General features: G+C 38.1%; 2 protein-coding genes across 5 annotated transcripts; one reads left to right on the forward strand and one right to left on the reverse strand.

Moving 5' to 3' along the window:
* Nucleotides 1-957: 957 nt before the first annotated feature.
* LOC113055965 (casein kinase I-like) lies at nucleotides 958-12536 on the forward strand. Of its 2 annotated transcripts, XM_026222371.1 has the most exons (10): nucleotides 958-1456; nucleotides 4632-4742; nucleotides 4893-5041; nucleotides 5137-5365; nucleotides 6114-6284; nucleotides 6392-6540; nucleotides 9388-9556; nucleotides 9631-9773; nucleotides 10249-10319; nucleotides 11036-12536. In XM_026222371.1, exons 1-9 carry the CDS (start codon nucleotides 1381-1383, stop codon nucleotides 10279-10281), a joined length of 1230 nt encoding a protein of 409 aa, XP_026078156.1. In that variant the 5' UTR covers nucleotides 958-1380; the 3' UTR covers nucleotides 10282-10319; nucleotides 11036-12536. The 2 variants fall into 2 exon arrangements, 1 of the variants encoding a protein (XP_026078156.1); XR_003277629.1 differs by lacking the exon at nucleotides 9631-9773 and having other exon boundaries at nucleotides 1381-1456.
* A 1007-nt stretch (nucleotides 12537-13543) lies between these two features.
* LOC113055968 (monocarboxylate transporter 4-like) lies at nucleotides 13544-20724 on the reverse strand. Of its 3 annotated transcripts, none has more exons than XM_026222373.1 (5): nucleotides 19282-19459; nucleotides 16573-16815; nucleotides 16236-16379; nucleotides 15375-16151; nucleotides 13544-14925 (listed from the first exon to the last, which is right to left on the reverse strand). In XM_026222373.1, the coding sequence occupies exons 2-5, from the start codon at nucleotides 16793-16795 to the stop codon at nucleotides 14537-14539; spliced, it is 1533 nt and encodes a 510-aa protein (XP_026078158.1). In that variant the 5' UTR covers nucleotides 16796-16815; nucleotides 19282-19459; the 3' UTR covers nucleotides 13544-14536. The 3 variants fall into 3 exon arrangements, with proteins under 3 accessions (XP_026078158.1, XP_026078160.1, XP_026078159.1); XM_026222375.1 differs by lacking the exon at nucleotides 19282-19459 and adding an exon at nucleotides 20515-20724 and having other exon boundaries at nucleotides 14537-14925; XM_026222374.1 differs by lacking the exon at nucleotides 19282-19459 and adding an exon at nucleotides 18017-18053 and having other exon boundaries at nucleotides 14537-14925.
* Between the last annotated feature and the right edge of the window lie 584 nt (nucleotides 20725-21308).

Below are 21308 nucleotides of genomic sequence, written 5' to 3' on the forward strand. Positions count from 1 at the left end.
CATTAATTTAAAGTAGACTGTTAATCTAAAAATGATTCTAAAATCATGCTTTCGGCTCTACATATTATATTATATATATATATATATATATATATATATATATATATATATATATATTCCCTGCACGGGTCTCTGAGTTACTCCGAGATGAGCATTGAAGAACACGTGCAAGACTGTTACGCAATCTGCAGGAAAACATTACAGCCATGTGACTGTGTCCTGATTGGATCCTGTGTGACCAAGCGAAAGAGCGTCCGCCAATCAGCGAGCGGGTGGGCGTGACCAGGACCATGTGAACACGAGAGGGTACAAAATGTTACTGTTCCACTACCGTCCCACTGCCTTAATTATTAGGAAGTACTTGTCTCACAGCGGCTCCCTCGGTCAGTGGACAGTCAGCTGGGCAGCCATAAGAGCAAAACATATGGAGCACGTCTTACAGAGATGACGCATTGTCTTAAGATTTTAAGCCTAGTGTTTTCCCAAAGCATTTACGATCTGAAACTGTAGGCCTGTTGTTGGACCGAAGTATGCGAGGCTAAATGTTAGTTTTCTATATTATTTTAATATATTATATTTCTTGTTATCATTTCTATGTATAGTTCTGTTACTAGTATTTAGTTGTCTTATTATTTAACATCAGTAGTCGAATAGTATCCATAACCTTTGTAAAATTGTAAATGTGAAAATGGGAATACACACTTATAAATGGAAACTACTGTCTATCCAGTTAATACTGTATGCGAAATGCATAAATGTGAATGTGACAGAATAAATACTTGTTAGTTCATCTGGCTAATGCACATCACTGAATAAGATCTATCTAGGACGAACAAAAAGATGTCCATAATAAATTAATTGGTGTTCGAGACAGTTAATGAGACTGACCTAAAGAAACCCATCCAGCGTTTCTCCCACGTGACTGTGGCGAGCGAGGCGTTGCCAAGGGTATGTGACGTCACGGCGCTACGTTCGCGTTCACCACAGGAGATACGAGGCCTGTGACTAGCTTTTATGACGGTGGTCCGCTCTTAAAATCCACCTCCATCTTCTTTATTCTCTGGGAAAATGGTGACCAAACCGACAAGAGCATAATCTACAGACTCTAAGCTTTCGCCTGAGCATAATATTGTGACATTTCGGACTTTTATACATTAGATAAGGAATGGTGAAAAGTGAACTCCGTCGGAAGAATCCGAATTCTCCTCAGGGATTCGGGGGGGTTGGGGTCGCGTAAAGATAAATAGGATCGTAGCAGTTAAATAACGCTTAAAAATATTAGCGTAAACCCATATTTAAAGTCCGACAGAATCTGGTTTAATAGAAATTAGCTGAAATACAATCGAGTGACTCGTTCGAGAGAAACCAGTAAACACAGCGATGGAGCTACGAGTTGGAAACAGATACAGACTGGGTAGAAAAATTGGAAGTGGATCATTTGGAGACATTTATCTGGGTAAGTATAAACTTAAACACACGTATACACTCTTGTTATAAAGCTGTCAATATTATAAACACGATTAACAAGCGGTTGTGTTTCGTATATCTGTCAACAGTAACTGTCAGTGGCGTTTTGTCATAAGATTGACTCGTTATAGTCTGCTTATGAGGTCCGTTTCTCAGTCCTTTGGGCATTTATATATATTAAATATATATTATAATAACATTATATATTTATTATAACCATGACAACAATGTATTTCAGACCACAAGTGGTTTATTGATGTGGCAGAGTATATAAACTTTACATCCCGTTTCGAATAAGCTCATATAAGTTAGTGGTTTAAAAACACTCCAGGATCTCATCAAGACCATCAAAGTATGTGCTTTTGATATTAGACACATACGTCAGTGACTTCGAATATAATACACCACTTGCTTTAAATTGAGGTGTAATTTCACTGAACCTGTGAATGTAAGTTTCCTAACAGGTCATCCCCCTTGTGTATAACTCTGTGTGAATCTTACCAGTCCATACAGGTTTAACTGAAAGAACCACCCAAAAGGCCAAGCCTGACAGGTTGAATCAGCCTTTGATGGACATCCAACCAAGCCTGGCTAATGCTTTTGCAGTCTATTAAAAGTCAGATCATGCTATTAGGGCTCATGATTCATGCAGACTCATTTTCCTGATCACAGGTTTATGGTGCATTTTGGGGAAACAATTTTGATTGATGATGCTGTAGTGAAGGAACACAGTCAGAAACCAGAGGAACCCTTTATTTTCATGCTAGATGGCTTCATGGTTGAGAGCATCAGTTTCACACCAGGATGTTGTTGATCATTTGAGTATCTAAGGTGAACATTTAGAGATTGCATTGATGACTATCTAGAGAGCTATTGTGTTGTGTTGCAATACAGAGCACCCAAAGTAGGTCATTGTTTTTCTTTTACCCTCTTAACAAGCATAGCAAGTTGATAACAGGCTTTTTAATTAGTTTGGAGTCTACCATTACTAATATTAGTACTCTTAACCACCTTAGCATTTCATTTTCGACTCAAGCCTGTGATTAAATATACTTGTGTAGAGTAAAAGGTGTCGTTCATCTCTTATTCAATAGGCATTAAAGGACATTTTGTTGCTGCTCGCCTTAATTCTTCTCACTGTGGTCTCCTCATTAACAGGGTTCCTCTCACATGGATTGAAACTTGACAACAAAATGTTTAACTTGATCAAAACTCCTCCAAACACCAGGCTCAAACACAATCAGCTTGGTTTTACTTTGATAGAGAAGCACTTTTTGCAAGGGGACTTTGTTCATCATGGTGTTAAAGTGTGGGGAGACCTTTATCCTGAAGCTTTCTGGCTGAGATGGGATTGTTTCAGTCTGTCTGTGTGTGGGAAAAAGGTTGGTGGGTGTGGTGAGATTGTAAACTCCATCTGCACAGTTGTTTCATAACTGCACCCACTCTTTGGTACGTCAATTAGGCTAAGTTGATGAATGCATAAATGTCAGGTGTGATCAGAGGCAGTGCAGTGCTATTGAAAGATCTACAGTACATGAATTTGTCTGAATTGCGTTCAAATCATCTGCCATGTCATTGGCATTAGAGGCTCAGAAAATCAAACCCAACCTGATTGGACTAGTTATATTGTGTTACACCGCTTACTGGCCGTACAAATCATCCGACAGTCAGCGTAAATGCAGCACATTTCCCTTTTTCTCGGGATTCTGTAATGTTTGCATCACATGGCATTATGGGAGCTCTCAGCTGTGTGAATCACCCAGGACTGTCCCACTCTTTTACAGTTCTGGTTCCTTTCCATCAGCTTGTATGTAACCTCAGAGTGTTTGGATTAATGATGTGATAATGTTTGTAGGTTTGGACTGGAAGTGACACCTGTAACTTCCTTTCATTTTTCAAAGCCAAAAATGGAGATCTCATTTAGCTATCAGGCCGCAGTTTGCATTGAACACCTCATCAGCAGTTTAACATCCTTTTAATAAAGAGGGCCCCATAAAGAGTAAGCTGTTGGAATTATTATTATTTTATTTTTTTCTGGTGAGCTCTCGCATGTTGTTGACGTTGTTCACATTGTTCATTGGCTTAGATTCAAATCCCCATTTGAATGTGTTTCTTGTTTGATCTAAATGTAATCTTGTGGTACTGACTAGAGCCCGGCTAATATGTTTTTTAAGGGCCCGATACCGATATGAAGGGAGTAAAAATAGAGCAATACCAATATATCGGCTGATATTTTTTATGTGTGGGCTTGGTGAGCAGAAGAGACTTCTTAAACATTACAAATCTTAACGTTACCATATTCAAAAACTTTTGACTGGTAGTCTCTTAAATTACCTTACTGGGTTATGATAATCAACAGTCCTGAGCTAGATTAAACTTTGATCTCTGCAAACCAAACTATCACTTTAATCAAATATTTAATAATAATGTTTAATACCGTAAAGCTGCTTGATTTAAGGTATTGCATAAAATACTATAGATGTGAATGCTTTACTGAGCTTGTGCAAACATCCGTATAGGTGTAATAAGATGCATTTTTAAACTGCTGCTTTCACACTGCTGTGATTTTTGTTGTTTATTTCTCTGAAACTGCGCTGAACGAGCGCTGTATCTCTTCTCTTGAATTGCATCGAGGAGGGCTGAATTACAGTCTTGCGCTACAGCGCCACACTGGTCAAACCGCATTATTGCAGGCTCTTGTCCACACCACAGTTATGACAATAAAGGCACAGAGAAACAATATGGTTGGAATCACTTTCAGAAAAAAAAATTCCAGCTGATGAATGATTAAAACATTGACAGCCAATCAAAATCAATCCTGCTATAAGAACCTAGAGAATTTAAAGCTGCAAACGAGTGTGCACTTAGAATAAACAAGACAATATAATCTTCTGATGTGAACAATATATTTATCATTCTGTGTTTGATTGGGCCAATAAGGTCTCTTGAATAATGACTGAATTTGCTAAAAGAAATTAATGCTTTTATTCAGCAGGGACGCATTAAATTGATCAAATTTTTGAACAGTAGTGTATGCACAAACTATAAAGGTAAATTAATTATGATCTACAGTCATGTCAGCTTGTTTCAGATTCAGACTGTGTTCTGACCCCATTCACAGTTTTAATAGCTCTGTTCCTTCTCTGTTTCTCTCTTTGCCCCAGGCACAGACATTTCAGTTGCAGAGGAAGTGGCCATCAAACTGGAATGTGTGAAGACAAAGCACCCACAGCTCCACATCGAGAGCAAGATTTATAAGATGATGCAGGGTGGAGGTAATAAGAAAGGGGTTTTGATTGATATGTAAATAAGGGGTTGAGGGGTTCAATAAATCAGTGTAATTAATAAAATGATCCATACTTGCCAACGAGCATCTGTTGGTTTCCATGCTGTGTATTTAGGTGTTTTGTGTGTTGCTTCTGCAGTTGGTATTCCTACTATAAAGTGGTGTGGTGCAGAAGGAGATTATAATGTGATGGTGATGGAGTTGCTCGGCCCCAGTCTGGAGGATCTCTTCAATTTCTGCTCTCGGAAGTTCAGCCTGAAGACCGTCCTGCTGTTGGCTGATCAGATGGTATTATACAAAATTATGTTGGCAACAAAAAAAGTAGTTTTCTGCAGAAATATAACTTATTTAAAAATGTTTTTTGTAAACCTTTTATTCATTAGATTAGCCGCATCGAGTACATCCACTCCAAGAACTTCATTCACAGAGACGTGAAGCCTGATAACTTTCTGATGGGCTTGGGAAAGAAAGGCAACCTGGTCTACATCATTGACTTTGGCCTGGCCAAGAAATACCGTGATGCACGAACACACCAGCACATACCCTATCGCGAGAACAAGAACCTGACGGGCACTGCGCGTTACGCATCCATCAACACACATCTTGGCATTGGTAAAAACACCGATTCTATCCAGTTAGCTTGTTAATTTGACTGTGGCATGTATATTTGTGTTTGTGACCCAGATTTCTTGCCATAGTAATCTAACTGCATGATAATGGTCAAACTGATCGTAATGATTATTTGCTCAATGTGTAATCATAGTTATTGTTTTTGCATTTAAGTAATATTAGGTGAACATCAACTCATTTGCATGGTTTAATTTACTTCCTCTTGTTTCCTGATTTATTATATCTAGCCTATCTTATAAATTAACACTTTCTTTATGCTATACATTTAAATTATTAGTATTTTTTCCTCAAAGATGTTCAATTAAACAAAAACCATGAAAGCAGGTGGAGGCTTGTAACCAATGTAAGAATGCAATTGTCTAATGGACAAAAAAACCTTCAGGGTATATAACAAGGGGCCAAATCACAGATAATTTTTCTTAATTAAAAGAAGCATTACTCACGATCACAAAATATGATAATTATCCAGCCCTAGCTCTGGCTGCGCTTACTGATCATTTGACAACATTTTCAGATTGATTTTTCTTCCCCATTTCTCTGCCAGCTCTGTATGACATCACTGTGAGCTCATGCTCAAGTGGATGCATGTGTATTTTTAGCATTTCCCAGAAGAGATTGATTTGTGTGCATGTGTCTGCAGCAATATGAATGCTCATTCATGAATCATGCAGTAGTAGTCATCCTTTCATGCTCTGTGCATGCCTATAATTCTGTGTGCATATCTCTACAGAGCAGTCTCGGCGGGATGACCTGGAGTCTCTCGGTTATGTACTGATGTACTTCAACTTGGGCTCGCTCCCTTGGCAGGGACTGAAAGCCGCCACCAAAAGACAGAAGTATGAGCGTATCAGTGAAAAGAAGATGTCCACCCCCATTGAAGTTCTCTGCAAGGGCTACCCATGTATGTCCAAAGGCTTGTGTAATTTCTGACTGTTAATCAGATTTTATCTTAGAAATTATGCCTAAAAACCTGGATTGTAATACGGCTGCTTGTTTTCTGTCCCACAGCTGAATTTGCTACGTACCTCAACTTCTGCCGATCACTGCGATTTGATGACAAGCCAGACTACTCATACTTGAGGCAACTCTTCAGGAATCTGTTCCACAGACAGGGATTCTCCTATGACTACGTGTTTGATTGGAACATGCTCAAATTTGTAAGTACATGTCTGGATGGTCTTAAGAGTGTGATAAAATATAACAAGCAACGCGAGTTTCAATTGTTCAATATTGATGTTTCAGACTTGCATTGTTATTCATTGGTCATGTACGTTTCATTGTGCATGGGTTACAACATTTTGTTTGTAGATGGTGGTTGGATTTCTGAGTTTTTAAATAGTACACTACACAGGGTTCCCACGGGACCTTGAAATCCTGGGAAGTTTGTGAATCTGAAAAAAAAAATGTCAAGGACCTTGCAAGTTTTTGCAAATAAACATACATTGATACAGGTCCTTGAAAGTGCTTGGATTTATTTTGTGCAAGAAGTTTCTGGAAGAAATTCCATATTATTCCCTCTGGTACACTGTGTTATTTCACCAACATTTTGTGGCCTATGCATACTAACTTGCTTGCATTTACGTGTTAAGTGTTTTTGGATAAAAAAAAAAAAAATCTGAATAGTCCAAAATGTTGGGAATTCGGCTTTGGCTTTCTACAGTCGCCAGTGTGTTTTTGTATTAGAGCGCTGCGAGGGACTGTTTTCTTAATCCCGCTCCCACTGAATTTCTGACCATTATTGCCTGCTGATCAGTCAAATCTGACTCCTGTGGCTCGTGTTGAATACAGGGTTGCTAAGTCCGCTTTTCGTTTTTTTCTATGGCTACTTTTAAACTGTGAATGGGTTGATTTGGGTTAAAGTTTGGAAATGTTGCTAAAATGTTGACTAAAATGCTTGTATTGAAACATTTACCATTCTGCCTGTGATAAAACTGTGCTAGATGTTCAATTTTGTGAAGGAGGGCCACTGATAGGAAGCTTTTTAGCTGTTTGTTCAATATGCATAACCGTGACTGTAAAATATGTATTTTAGGTATGGAAATTCGATTTTCAGTTTTGATATTTGGGATATGGTCTTTTGCACTACTTTATCCACCAACCAACCATGCCCCGCCCCCATGGAAAAATAAAATATGGTCAATATGGTTCATGTATGCACAAAACTACTAGGACGGTAGCTCTGTTTCACAGACACACCCAGAAATTTATGTTGAATTGCTTTGCTTGTTAAGATAATGTAATCCCATGAGGCAAGAAAAACTTCTGGTTACATGAGCCTAAACTCTTTTGGGATATACCGAATATTCTTCAGTTTTATGCAAAACAGAAATACAACAAAAAGAATATCAGATCTGTGTCATTATGGCCAAAAATGTATATGTTTGCATAGTTGTGTTTGACACACAAAAACTGTAACAATGTTTCTTACAAGATAACACGATGTAACCTCTCTCTCCTTGAATTAGAGGGTATTGAACCGGGAAGGTCCTTGAATTTGAAGTTAATCAAGGTGTGGGAACCCTGACCACATTATAAAACTAGGATTGGAACTGTTTGTTTACTATAAATTATGGAAAGTGAAGTTCAAATAAAATCATCAATATGTGCAAAACATTTTTAAAACATTAATCTTTATCTTGCTAGTATTCATGTTACTCACTTGATCATTTACATTGACTGCAATAAGGCTATGCAATATAGCTAATAATGTATCACAGTATGTTTCATATCATTCTGTATCAATAATTATTGAACTTTTTTTACAACATTTCTTTAAGAGCAGTAGAAAAAAAGGGTTCAGTTTAACCACTGTATTTCATTTACCCATTTTATTAAAACAAGCAACAACATTTTTTAATTTTATTAGTCAAACACAAAATAAAAGTAAAGCAAATATCTCCTTTTTTATATTTCATATGTAGATTAAGTGTTAAGGAAACGTTTGGCCTGTCTCCTGAGGCCAACAAAATTGTTGATCAAATATGGTTTAGTAAATTGCATAAACAAGTATGAACAAAAGAGCCAGATGGAGACCTAGTTGTGCGTCTCTAAAATGTACCGAATATGCATTCTGTGAATGGCTTGGTTTCCGTTTTAACCTAACCAATATCTTCTCCACATTGAACTTCTATATTTCTGCGGTGCATCTTGTGGGTTTAGCTGGATAGTCTACAAAAACATGAAAATGCAACAACACTTAAATTATCAATGTACTGTCGTTAAATACTGATACCGTTTTATCGCCCAGCCCTAGACTGCAGTAATCCTGACTTTCTTCTATTCTTAATTGCCATCTACACAATTAATTGCCATGTTTTTTTTTTCTTTTTGAATGGTTTTTTTTTTAGCTGACCTTTTATGATGACATGTCAGAATTCAGGGTCATGTGATCCTTCATAAATCATTCTGTAAAAAGTGTCCCCCCCCCTTCGATACATGGACTTTTCCAGTCATCCAGCTCAAAAGACCAAAATCTACTGAATCTGCTCTTTTTCTAGTTCAGGTTTGGGTATTGTTGTGCCCGGACAAACTGTAGCCTTCACTTAAAACCAGGCTAGCAATAGACTACAGATTAACAAGATTTTTCACATTCTAATATGCTGTTTTCCTGCTGAAGTAATTTTTCTTATCAGTGTTGAAAACAACATTTTAAGATTACCCTTTTTTTTTCTTTTTTTCTTTTTTTGTAACTATGGTGTTTTTTTTCAGTTTCTTTGAATAAATGCTTTTATTTGAAATAAATGCTGTATATTTATAAGCATATTTACTGTAATTTTCGATCAATTTCATGCATCCTTGTTGAGTAAAATATTTTCTTTAAAACAAATCTTGCTAACCACAAAATTATGAATGTTTGTGTACTTAATTCATTGCTGATATATATTCTTTTTGTATTTGTTAGGTATGTAGAGGTTTTTTGTTTTTATTTTTTTTGTGGAATGGAATATTTACTTCATGTAGCACTGTTTGTGTCTGTGTCTAATGTTGCATTTACCCTCTCTCAGGGTGCCAACCGTACCGCAGAGGAGGCAGAACGTGAGAGGAGAGAGCGAGACGAGCGGATGAGGCACAGCAGGAATCCTGCAGCTCGAGGGATCCCAGCAGCCTCGGGCAGACCCCGCCCCACACAGGATGGAGCTCCTCCCACCCCCCTCACACCCACCTCTCACACAGGTAAACAGTCTTTCGCTTGCCTCTCCCACTTCCCAAGTACTTGAAACACTGTAAGGAGTCATCTCATCTCACAGCGAACACATCCTCACCGAGACCGGTCACTGGCATGGAGCGTGAGCGTAAGGTCAGCATGCGGCTTCATCGTGGCGCCCCAGTGAACGTGTCGTCCTCAGACCTGACGGGGCGACAAGATACTTCCCGCATGTCCACATCACAGGTATAAGGCAGACCCTGCTCATCCAAGCCTTCAGCAGAGCAGTAATGAACCCTGTTATAAAAGTAGCCAGTCGTTATCTGAATGATCTGTTTTGATGTTTGTTTACTGATAAGAGATTTTACTTTGGCAGAACAAACAGTTTAGTGCCTCTGGCTTTGAATGGTTACACTAGGAATTCTTATTTCTACACACACAAAATGTCCACAGAAATAAATACCTGATGAAATGTTAGTACATCTTTTATTGTTTGCAGTAATTCTCGTGATCTCTATTAGAGATTCTGACTGGTGACATTTGAGCTTGAAAAGCCTATTCTAGGAAGCTGTTGACCTAACGTTTGTGTTTGTGGGGAAAGTCATTTCAGCAGCTTGTATTCTTTCAATATGATGGACAGTAGACACGGTATGACTATGGGATGGTGTGAGTAGTGTGTTGTGGGGGTGGAAGGCTGTAATGTTCTCTCTCTTCACCCCAGAATAGCATTCCCTTCGAACACCACGGCAAGTAGTTGATCGTCACATCCTTGTGTGAAGGCAGGTGCATCAGGTGAGTTTGAGCAGCTTGTGTTAGATTTGCACTGCTTTTGTGTTTTCTACCAACTGGGTGAAACTTGTCAATGGTCATATACTAAAATAAAAAGGGTGGGGGTTCCAGTCTTCAGTGTCATATTCTTATGAACTCTTTGTAATATGCTGATTTTTTTCCTAAGAAAAAGTTATTTTAAATGTTGAAAACAGTCAAAACTATGCTGGAATTTTTTTTTACAAAGTAGTGTTAATTTTGTCAAACATTTTTCATTTAGTCTTAGTCCTGTGTCAAATACATTTTAATTGTCATATTTAGTCAACCTTGTCTTGTTTTTGTTTAGTCAAGTTTTAGTTGACTACAGTATATGTCAGAGCCTTTTAGTCAATGAAAACTTGGTCATATTTTCATGATGTATAATGTTTAAACTGCATAAAAAAATTAAAGAACACAGACAGGCAGAATAATGACACTTTCATTTAGGCAGCGCACATTTCACTGTATTTGTAGGTGCACAATAAATGTGTAGAATCCCATAAACACACGCATTTGATTACTTATATTAAATGTTTTATATAATTGTCCTCCTAATTTTTATTTAAAATATGACCCTTGCATTTTTGTGAGTTTCATCTTGCTGATATAAAAGGCATTGTTCATAAAGAACCTTTTAAAAATACTTTTTTGGTTTGTGACAATTGTTATTAGATGTCTCTGTATCTTGTTGCTGTTTACAGATTGTCTCCATGTCCCAGAAGCCTCCATTTTGCAATATGGAGCAGGATGGGCAACCTAACTACACATGGCTGATTGACAGCTCTCCACCATCAGCTAATAGATCAGGCGTCAGTCTCTTTCTTCTATTGACCAAACCAAAATGGTGTAGAACCAACCTGACCTCTTCGCTCACAGGTTCTCTCTCCTCTTCTTCTCTCTCATGTTCTCATATTTTCTCTCCCACACTCTTTAAATGTTCTCGTGGACATGAGAGCTACAGCCTGGTGCGTATTCACACCAGTTGGTTGACCAATCAGAGACTGGATCAGCCAGCCACACCATTGTCATCTCCTGCTTCCTTCCTTCACAGTTCCACTCAAACACATTCTGTGCTGCACAACTTTCTCTGGTTCAGGCTCCTCGTGATTGAGGCTAATGTATCGTCTGTGTGGTTTAAATGGGTCTTTTTGTTCCTGTGTACTGAATTCTCTTTTGTATTTTAACCTGGGCAGCAGACGAGTCTGTCTGATGGCCTTATGGGTTCACTTTAAAAAAATATATATATTTACTCACTGTATTTATTTTTTAATAAACATTTTAATAGCCCTCTGTTGCTGGTGAGATTCCTTTCCCACAGTGAAGCTGGTGGTATAGAGTGGATGGACCACAAGGGGCCAAAATCCCAGCATACGTACATCGCTCACGGCAAAATGACTCCACAGCGTGTTTTTCACTCGTACACGTCCTCACAGTGGGACCCTGTGAACTTCACCTGTTTGTCTACTATATTGATCTCTTTAACTGTACAATACTGCCGCCCTTATTATTGTCTTCTGTTTCTAAGCTGTGAAATAACTGTAAAATAATCGTGTAAATGTTTCCATGCCATTCTTTAGAAAGACTATGAAATGACAGCAGATGGTTTCAGTCTGAAAGCCATCACCAGTTATTTTTATCAAATCTTTCATAAAGCCACAACAATGAAGTGCCAGACTTTGGGGGTTTCATTCATTGAGCATGAACGTTGACTCTTGAGGATGTTGTTTTGATTCATGAATGGGGATCATGCTTAGAAATTCTATATGATGGGTCTCTTGAAAAGGTTGGTTTTACTTTGCTGCAAGTTTTTGTTCTGATGGTTCAGATGGTGTTTTGGAAGTGAAAAACCATTTGTTAGAGATATCGCTTGTGTCTGCAAAGGTTGAAATAATGAAAACGAATCAAAGTCTTGCTCTAATATTTAGTAATTTTTCCCATTTTATGAAATATTCCAGCACTGATGTGACTTTTCTAATGCACCTTGAAAGCTGGCTTGTCATCTTGTTCCCCTGTCTTCTGTAAGGGGACATTGGCAACTTCCTGGGTGAAATTTTTCATCTGATTCTCCCCCATTTTGAAGCCCATGGCTATTTTGGGCTCCACATACTTTTGTGGAAGTCATGCCAATTTGTCAGTCCTGTAAGAATTTATTACCACCGTATTTGTGTATTTTAAACCGTGTAAATAAATTAAATACTTGTATTTGCTTGTGGTTGCATCTTTTTCTTTAAAATATTAAATTCGTAAATTATTATTTGGGCAAGTTGCTTTGTTCTGCTGTCATCTGCAAATGTGATTTTACATGAATATTTAAATTCTGTGCATATGTGTATAGACAAATGTATTTGGTTTTGGTTATCCACCATAAGGTTTTTGTTTTATTTTTTTCTCAAAAAGCACATGTATCACAGTTACTGCCATCAATACCTCGGGCAGTATAGAAACCCACTATTTCTGTGTCGCGGTCAATTTCTCATGATGGAATTCTCCAGGATGCATTGCACTTCATCTTTCCGCTATATGCTTAACCCACTATCCTACTGCCTTTTGTCTTTCTATTGTTCCTGCTCTTCTCGTGCATGCATCTGTAATCTATTTTTGTCTTGTATGCATCTGATTGCACAGTTGCACCAAAACATCCAAAACATTTTGGACTGTCAGCATACAATATGCAATATCTTGCTCTGCTTATTTGAGTACTTTATCTACTCTTCCTTAACTATGCCATTGATGATTTGTTTATTCTTTATCTTAACATTTTACGTTCACTTTATTGTTAAAGCAAGTTTAGATCTGAACTTTACAGTAGGGTAGATATTAAGGATGCTAGTTTAGGTGCATTTACAGATGGACACCATCTGGACTGAAAATACGGCACAAATCCTGTGCTAATAGGATCTGAACGGTGTCTTGTAGGAGTAAACAGTCTGGTCATTTAGTTTTCACTGCCTACCTTTTATATTATTAGCTACCGTGATTTCAAACAATTGAGTTCACGAATTAATTTAATGCATCATTTTGTATTGCACACCAGTTACGTAGCTGATTGAATCGTGTTGGGTTTAAGTAAAAAAAAAAGATAGAACTCATTGTTCAGATTTTATATATATATATATATATATACATATATATATACATATATATATATATATATATATATATATATATTGTGCAACCACTGCAATGCCATAAAAATGAGTCAAGGTTCAGTGGAGAGTGAAGATGTATTTATTTCTAAAATGTATTTCACAAATTCTGCATGGCTACAAGACTTAAGGCACAACCAAAAATAGCTTAAGTGTCTTAAGAACGTAGCAGAAGAGGGTCCCTACTCAAACTGCTGGTGAAAGAAAAAACAAGGTAACATTTAAAGGGTTTTATCCACACAAACATTTTCATAAATACTGCAGTACGATTTGGTTTGCAAAAAAAAAATATTTTTTTTAAATACGTTACCAACATATCACAAGTACAATCTGTGGTCCTCTCCTGACTGATGCAGTTGGTCAAGACATTTAGATGAATAAAATACAAATATGAAAAAACTTAAATATAAATACAGAATCTAAACAAGAAGGTTGAAATGAACAAAATAGCATAAAATAAAATGTAACAGCTTTGTCCTCCAATATTTGGAGTAGACTGTTCCACAAAAACAAGCATTGTCTGAACTCTCTACATTCCTCAAGAATGTTTTCAGTTTAAAAAGATTAGGATCTAGGATCCTCGTTTGCATGTTATTCAGATTAACCTGGTTCCATTTGTCTGAAATGCAGGACTTTATTACAAGCCTGTGCTCTCCCAGGAACAGTTAAAAATGTTACAGTGGATGATAAAAGGTACTATGAACCAACAACCCACATTAGCAAACACTGAATGCCACAAAGAAGCAAGCTGGTAACATTCAGTATAATGCTGGTGACCTGCTCTGATGTGGAGCGTTTACTAGCCGAGTGTTATCTGGTGCCACTGTATAAATAGAATTTTTTTGTAATGCAAATTTGAGAACACATCTTGGCATATCTGCTAACATACAAAGTGGTGGTCTGCCTAAAAATGTCTGAATCTTAACTAAGCAGGTCTGAAAGCAGTCCTTTGCAACCACATTTAAAGTGCGATACATAAAGCATACGCTACAACATCAAACGCATGTCCAGGAGTCCTACAAGAGAAGCTCTGTCATGTCTATTGTTCTAGTATCTTTACAGAGAGGATTCAGGTTCTACAACCACACCATTTGGTTCAGTCACATTTTTGGAAGAGTTCTCCAGCTCTATTGAGTCCACCCCTATGCTTTCAGGCTCTTGAACTATTTTATCATCAGATTTTGCCGTTGCTTCCTGCTCAACGGCTTGCTTCTTTCCATTTTCACCTCCTCTGCTGTCTTGTTCGTTCTTTGGTGCTTTGTTAAGCTCCTCCATCTCTGTGTCGATAATGGCCATCTCCATCTTGGCTGGAGGGTCAGGCTGTTCAGGCTTCCTTTTGATGAAGAGCAGGTTACAGATTCCGAGCACAAGGGCCGAGAGGAACACCTCACACCCGGCCAGCAGGAAGACGAACATGTAGTTCTTTGTGTAATCCAGAAGAAGACCTGTGAAATGAAACGAGAACTATGATGAAAATGTCCCACATGGATCAGCCAATTAGTGGTGGTGGTCCTGACAGGTCACCAGGGCTAACATATCAATTATGTATGAGCTGCAACTGTTATTGTTGGGACAGCTATAACAGTCCATTTGTTCAGTGTTTGGGGAACTAAATCCAAATAAGAAGGAACCATATGGAATAAAAAGAGAAGGCCCTTACAACACAAAACAAAAGGTACTTGTAAGATACACAAAGGGCAACCTGCATTCCAATAATATATATTTTTTGTTTGTTTTTGACCATTTGCAAAGACAATGTGGTTTTCTTTGGTGGGTAAACTGCAAGTCTAGAGGACATACTTTGGTCATGTAAATGTTTTATTTGTTTCACTGTGTGTCTTATGACTTCTTTAAAAGCAAAGAAACCACAGAACATAAAAACTGCAGTACTGACCTGCACCAGGTGGTCCCAACAACACAGCAAAGGCTTCAACCAACAGCACCAAGCCGATGGCACTGGAGAACTTCTCTGTCCCCACAATGGCCATCAACACTTCGAACTGCAAGGCTCCAACCATGCCATAGGAGATACCGAAGAAGATGCAAAACACCACGAGAGATGGATAGTCTTTGGACATGGAGCCGATAAGATCGGTGGTGCCATTGAAGATCATAGCAAAACTTAAGAGGTAAACACATCTTGGCCGAACCCACTTGAGCCCAGCGATGACACCACATGTTGGTCTGGCGAACATATCAACGAACCCTAGTATGGTGAGCAGCAAGGAAGACTTGGTGTCCTCATTGCCCAGTTCCTTGGCATAGCTTACAACAAACACAGGAGGCACAAAAAGACCTAACACCATGATGGCCGCAGCCACTGTGTAAATCAAAAAGCCACAATCTTTAAAAACGGTAAAGTCAAGAAGCTTGGGCTTTGGTTTGGGTTTGGTTTCCTTCTCCTTTTCTTCCACCTCGCTTGTTTTTTTCGGTGCTGTCAAGGGTCTCATGAGGGCACCACATGCACAGCAATTCAGTAGAATGCCTCCAAGGATGAGAAAGCCTCCACGCCAACCATAGTTGTATTGAAGAACCTGACCAAGAGGAGACAAACAGCACAGAGCCACGGGACTTCCAGCTGCAGCTAACCCATTGGCCAAGGGCCTTTTCTCACTGAAATATCTGTTCAGCATGATGAGGGATGGCTGAAAGTTCAGAGCAAGACCCAAACCTGGAGTACATTATATTTGAAAATATAAGTACATTGAAGTTAAGTACAACAGAATTTCATATGCAATTACAAAACATTACTCACCTGTTATGACTCCTGTGCAAATATAGATGTGGATGATGTTAGTTGCAAATGATGCTAAAATCATGCCCAGCGAGGCAAAAAGTCCCCCGACCATCATCACAGGGCGACACCCAAACCGGTTCACTAGGATGCTGCATATGGGCCCTGCAAGAAGCAAACTACTATAAGCATGCAGAATCATAAATTCCAAGACAGAATAGGAGACTACTTTTTTTGTCCTTCCAAAATGTCAAAGTGCTCCACAGACCAACTAGAAATTTCTTGTGGACCTGCATTTTGAAAACCAACTTATCTACAAAAATTCTCATCCATCCCCGCTGACAGTGGACATCTGTACCTGTGCCATAAAGCATTGCAAGTAGTATGGAGGAGATCCAAGCAGTGTCACTGTAGCCCACTCCAAACTCCCGGATAAGTTCTTTGAAAAAGACGCTGACCGCTTTGGGGAAGGCGTAGGAGAAGCCTGTAATAACGAAGCAGCCAAAGAGGACAGCCCAACCCCATCCTCCATCAGGTGCCTTGACCCCACAGTCACCAGTGTCTACAACCGCTCCACCCATGATGCCTTTTTAGATCTCAGCTGCAAAAAAAGAAAAGAAACAGTCTCATATAATGGTGCTACTGCTTACGTTAACAGGGAAGTTAAAATGCTGATTGGTCACAACATGACTATAAAAATAAAAAATACTGTTGTTTAAGGATAATTCGTACTAAACAGACGAAATCATGCCTCAAGTAGCTTGTTTATTAACTATATAAGTATAGTTTATAAGTATAGCAAGATTTATTCCGTTTGACTGGCACACAGTACAACCAAGTAAAACAGCTTTTAAGAAACCGCAGATAGGCAGTTTTTATTTTAGATCACAGTTAATTATGTTTCCCAATCCTGATTCCAGGGAGACTGCCAGCTCTGTATTTTCCATGTCCCTTATTTTATACACCTAATTCAGCTCATGAGCACTCAACTGACGACCTGATGAGTTGAATCATGGCCAATAGATCTGGAAGGAATCCAAAATGTGTAATGTGGGGTTGCTCCAGGACCAGGATTAGCAAACACTTCTGTAACCTACTATGAAATGACTGAACTATTGTGCCCTTTCCAATGACTCTCAACAGGAAGAGCTTCCAGACAGCTGTTGATGGCTACCCAACTTCCTGAAGACATTTGTCATCTTGATTGTGAGTTTGTTTTTCTCATTTCTACACATTTAGCCAAAAATAAATAAAAACACACCCGCACCACAACTTGATTTGAACAATGTGTAGATAATGTGACAACTAGCACACGCTGCTATAAAAAGCCATGAATGCTCAACCTTCCTATTTTGACCTTTTTAAAGGGCAAGACCGCTCCATGACTCAAACTAAAGAGACTGGTCAAAGAATGTCCATACATCCTCATTTAAGACAAGCTAATGGACACCTGGTTCACTGTAGACATTGTTTTAATCAATATGTGAACTCTGAAACTTATTCACCTGGATACAAAAAGCAACTATATGGCATACAACAAAAAAACTTTTTTTTGAAAGTAAAGCACTTAAACCACTTAACTATTAACACTAAAACAGCACAATACAACTTAAGCCATCTTTATAGGTATTGTCATAAGAGTGTATTTATATGCCTTACAAAACATTTACATTTTAAGAACTTACTATTAGTTGCATGCAAGGAAAATAGGAAAAGGTCTTGTTCAACATGTTACACAGTAACTGTAGAAGAGCTACATTAGGTTAAGAGAAAGTCATGCAACCAATGCATGTTCAACCTACCTTGCTTAAGGTCTGTTAAAACTGATTATCTCTTACTGTTCGAAACCCCCCACATATAACCTTACCTCATATAGGGCAAGCAAGGGGTGGGAGCTGAGGGGCACACCTCTACCTACCAAACGAAGACCCTGATATTTCCCCATGTGATTTTTATACAAAATATGGATTTGGGATTCAAACGATATGTGTTATGCAGGGTTATGATTCATTTTAGAAAGGCCACTGAATTGTTTCTCTGAAACAAGTCACAGCTAGGATTGGCTGGTTGTTAATTATGGATGCTTATATTGTCATGTCCATACTAATTAGTGGAAACGTCAGTCGCACTGCAATGACAAGAAGATTATGGGTTTATTTATTTATTTTGGATTTTCAAACATCTACTCAATGTTTATCCTATATAAAAATCGGTATGTTTTTTTATGATTATAGTTCAGAATGGTATTGGATATAGTGATAAGGTTAAATCTGAGAAGGGAATTAAGGGAATTAAGACAGGATTATATACACATTACACATACCTTCATTATATATATACCCCCTCCCCACATAATACTCTAAACAGGTCAGTTATTAATAAACACAGATGATTCACTCATTATTATATATTATATACTTGAGGTGGTAACCACAGAAACAGGCTGATTGCGCATGTTGGTTCATTTCAGGATGCTGCGCACTTACGCTGACAACATCACAGATTTGAATACGTCACGTAGGTGAACTGTTCAAAATAATCGACTCCCCTTTAAGTAACTGTAAAATTAGTACACTTCCTGATTACATTAATTATTATGTAATTCTATGTCCTATAATTTGCATCAAAACCATCTAATGCACCGGCGCTTTGTGGTCTACGTGCTAAACGTGACTTTTACACTCTCTCTCCTCCACCAATAGCGCTGGCACTGCCACAAATATGCCATCCTCAAGTGTAATGCTCTCATATAAACAACTGTAGCACTATAATAGCCACAACAACTCGATGATCACACTGTATCAGTCTAGTATCAAATATGACAACTGTATCGGTACATGAATTATTCACGACATAAAGCCTGCACTTAATTAGAAATGTTTCTATTCTGTAACACGGTTTGTATTTTCAACGTTAAATTGACAAAAGAATATTCCTGTCACTTTCCATAATTCAATCTACGCAGCAACTCACCGGCATTCAGCATCCCTATCCCTACGACGCATGCACGCGTAGCATGCAAAATAATTACCAATCATGTTGACATATTTAAAGGAATCAGTCCTACCTTAACGATGCTCTACTATTAAGGTTTTGATACCCTGATGATACCCTCCTGGGACAAGGACAAGAACAAGGACAATCACGTCTGCACGCCACACATCTTTTGAAGAGGCATTGAATGAGATCCGCTCAGCTGACTGTGGGTGGTGCTGTGCTGATCTGGCTGTAGCCTGTTCTATGGTCACCGGTGACACACTTGAACAACACCGACGCGCAGCCAATGAAGCGGCTGTGTTCTTATGAGAGCACTACGTGCGTTTACCCACCGCTCTCTTCTCTCTTGTTCCTATTCAAACCATGTGCTCAGGGGATTCATAAGAACATATATGAAACATATATTTTGTTTCTCATTAGCTTAGCTAGGTGCTGAAAATAATAATAATAATAATAATAATATTTTCGCATTTCCCCCCACATCATAGTGACTCAGGTAAAACTGAAGAGTTGCTAAACAGGGCGTTGACACTTCCTTGTAATTCAGTAATTTATCAACAACTCTAAACATGTCTTTAGATAGCCTACAGTGATTGTGGTTATAGTATATGGCTATAGCCAGTTGTTGGTTGTAAAGAGCTCTGAGTAGTGAATGAGTGTAAAACATAGAGGCAGAATGGCAGATATTACAAAACCTGAATAGAGGAACATTTTGTTTCCTCAGTAAGTTTTAACATCCATCTTAATAAGACTAAGAAATTATTTACACGCTGCATTCTTATAAATAAGTGATAGAAAATGAATCATTTATACACCAAGTACAAATACAAGGTAGAGCGTGACAGCAGGCAGGTAGAACCCACGTGAATCGGGTGTCTTATTTCAGGTGTTCCCGCATTGTTTTCCTCACTTTTGTACAGTTTTGTAAGCCGCAGGGGGGAAAAAATATCACAGGTTTAGACTTTGTGAAAACTTAGTTTCAGCTTATCTTACATTTCTGGCAGGGAGGTACATAATGTACTTAAACCTGAAAGATGTGCCAGAGTCTGTAGGGTAACACGTCCTTTGTAGAACTTTCCTGGAAACTTTTAGTACTAGTAGCTATAACGTTACGTAACTTACGTAACCAAAAATACAATGCAAAATAACAAATAATTTTCTATTTCTTATTTATGAATCCATATTTACTTCATATTTATTTTCAAACACAGGTCTCGGAAACGTTTTATAACTTCAAGATGCTATAGTGATGCGGGAAATGATAGTAATGCAATAACTAGAGATAAATCAGAAGTTAACTCACAATTTCCGGCTTTCGAAGTAAGCAAATGCCGCTCAGTTGTAACATAAAAAAGAACTCATTCTTCAGGCAAGCCATAGAAACTGATGTTGCTGCAGACGCCCACAGTTACCATAGCAATATGGATAGTTGATGTGACCGAGCTAGAACCAAAGTCAACTCCTGCTATGCCTTAGCTAATTAGCTTAGCTAACCTAAACGTTAAATGCAAACTATTTTAGACCTATTTAGCAACTTCCTTCTGGAGCAGCTGATGTGGACTTTGACTTTTACACAGTTCCGGTCATCTGAACTTGACAAAGACGTAAAGTAAAACAATATTCGCTGTGCAAAGCTAACAATTTACTAGGCTCTACTAATAATACTAGGCTCTTCGTTAATTCTTGGGCTGATATACACGTGAAAGTGAGAAACAATTTTATTTAATGAAATAGTTGTAATTCTGTTGAAATTGTTTGAAATAGCTTGTATTTATGAAGTTATAATTCTTTTTTTTATATGAGCTATCGCTAAAATCTTTGCCCAGCCACTATGACAGTTCAGTAATAAAAGGACACTTTTATTACACTTTTTTTTTTTTTTTTTTATCGGATCACGAAGAATATAACTTAAAATACACACCATTATCAGATGCCTTTTTAACCAATTTATGGCTTTATATGATGTGTAGGGTTTCATTTAGCATGTTTAATTATAAACTTGTTCTGATGAGCACTTTGTAATCACTTCTTGTGTCTACAGATTGTCTTAACAGGTAACAAATGTTTCAGTGTCCTGTTGTGATCTGCTTTGTAAAC

This window comes from Carassius auratus, chromosome 37 (genome assembly GCF_003368295.1).
Source record: "Carassius auratus strain Wakin chromosome 37, ASM336829v1, whole genome shotgun sequence".
NCBI classification, from domain to species: Eukaryota; Metazoa; Chordata; class Actinopteri; order Cypriniformes; family Cyprinidae; genus Carassius; species Carassius auratus.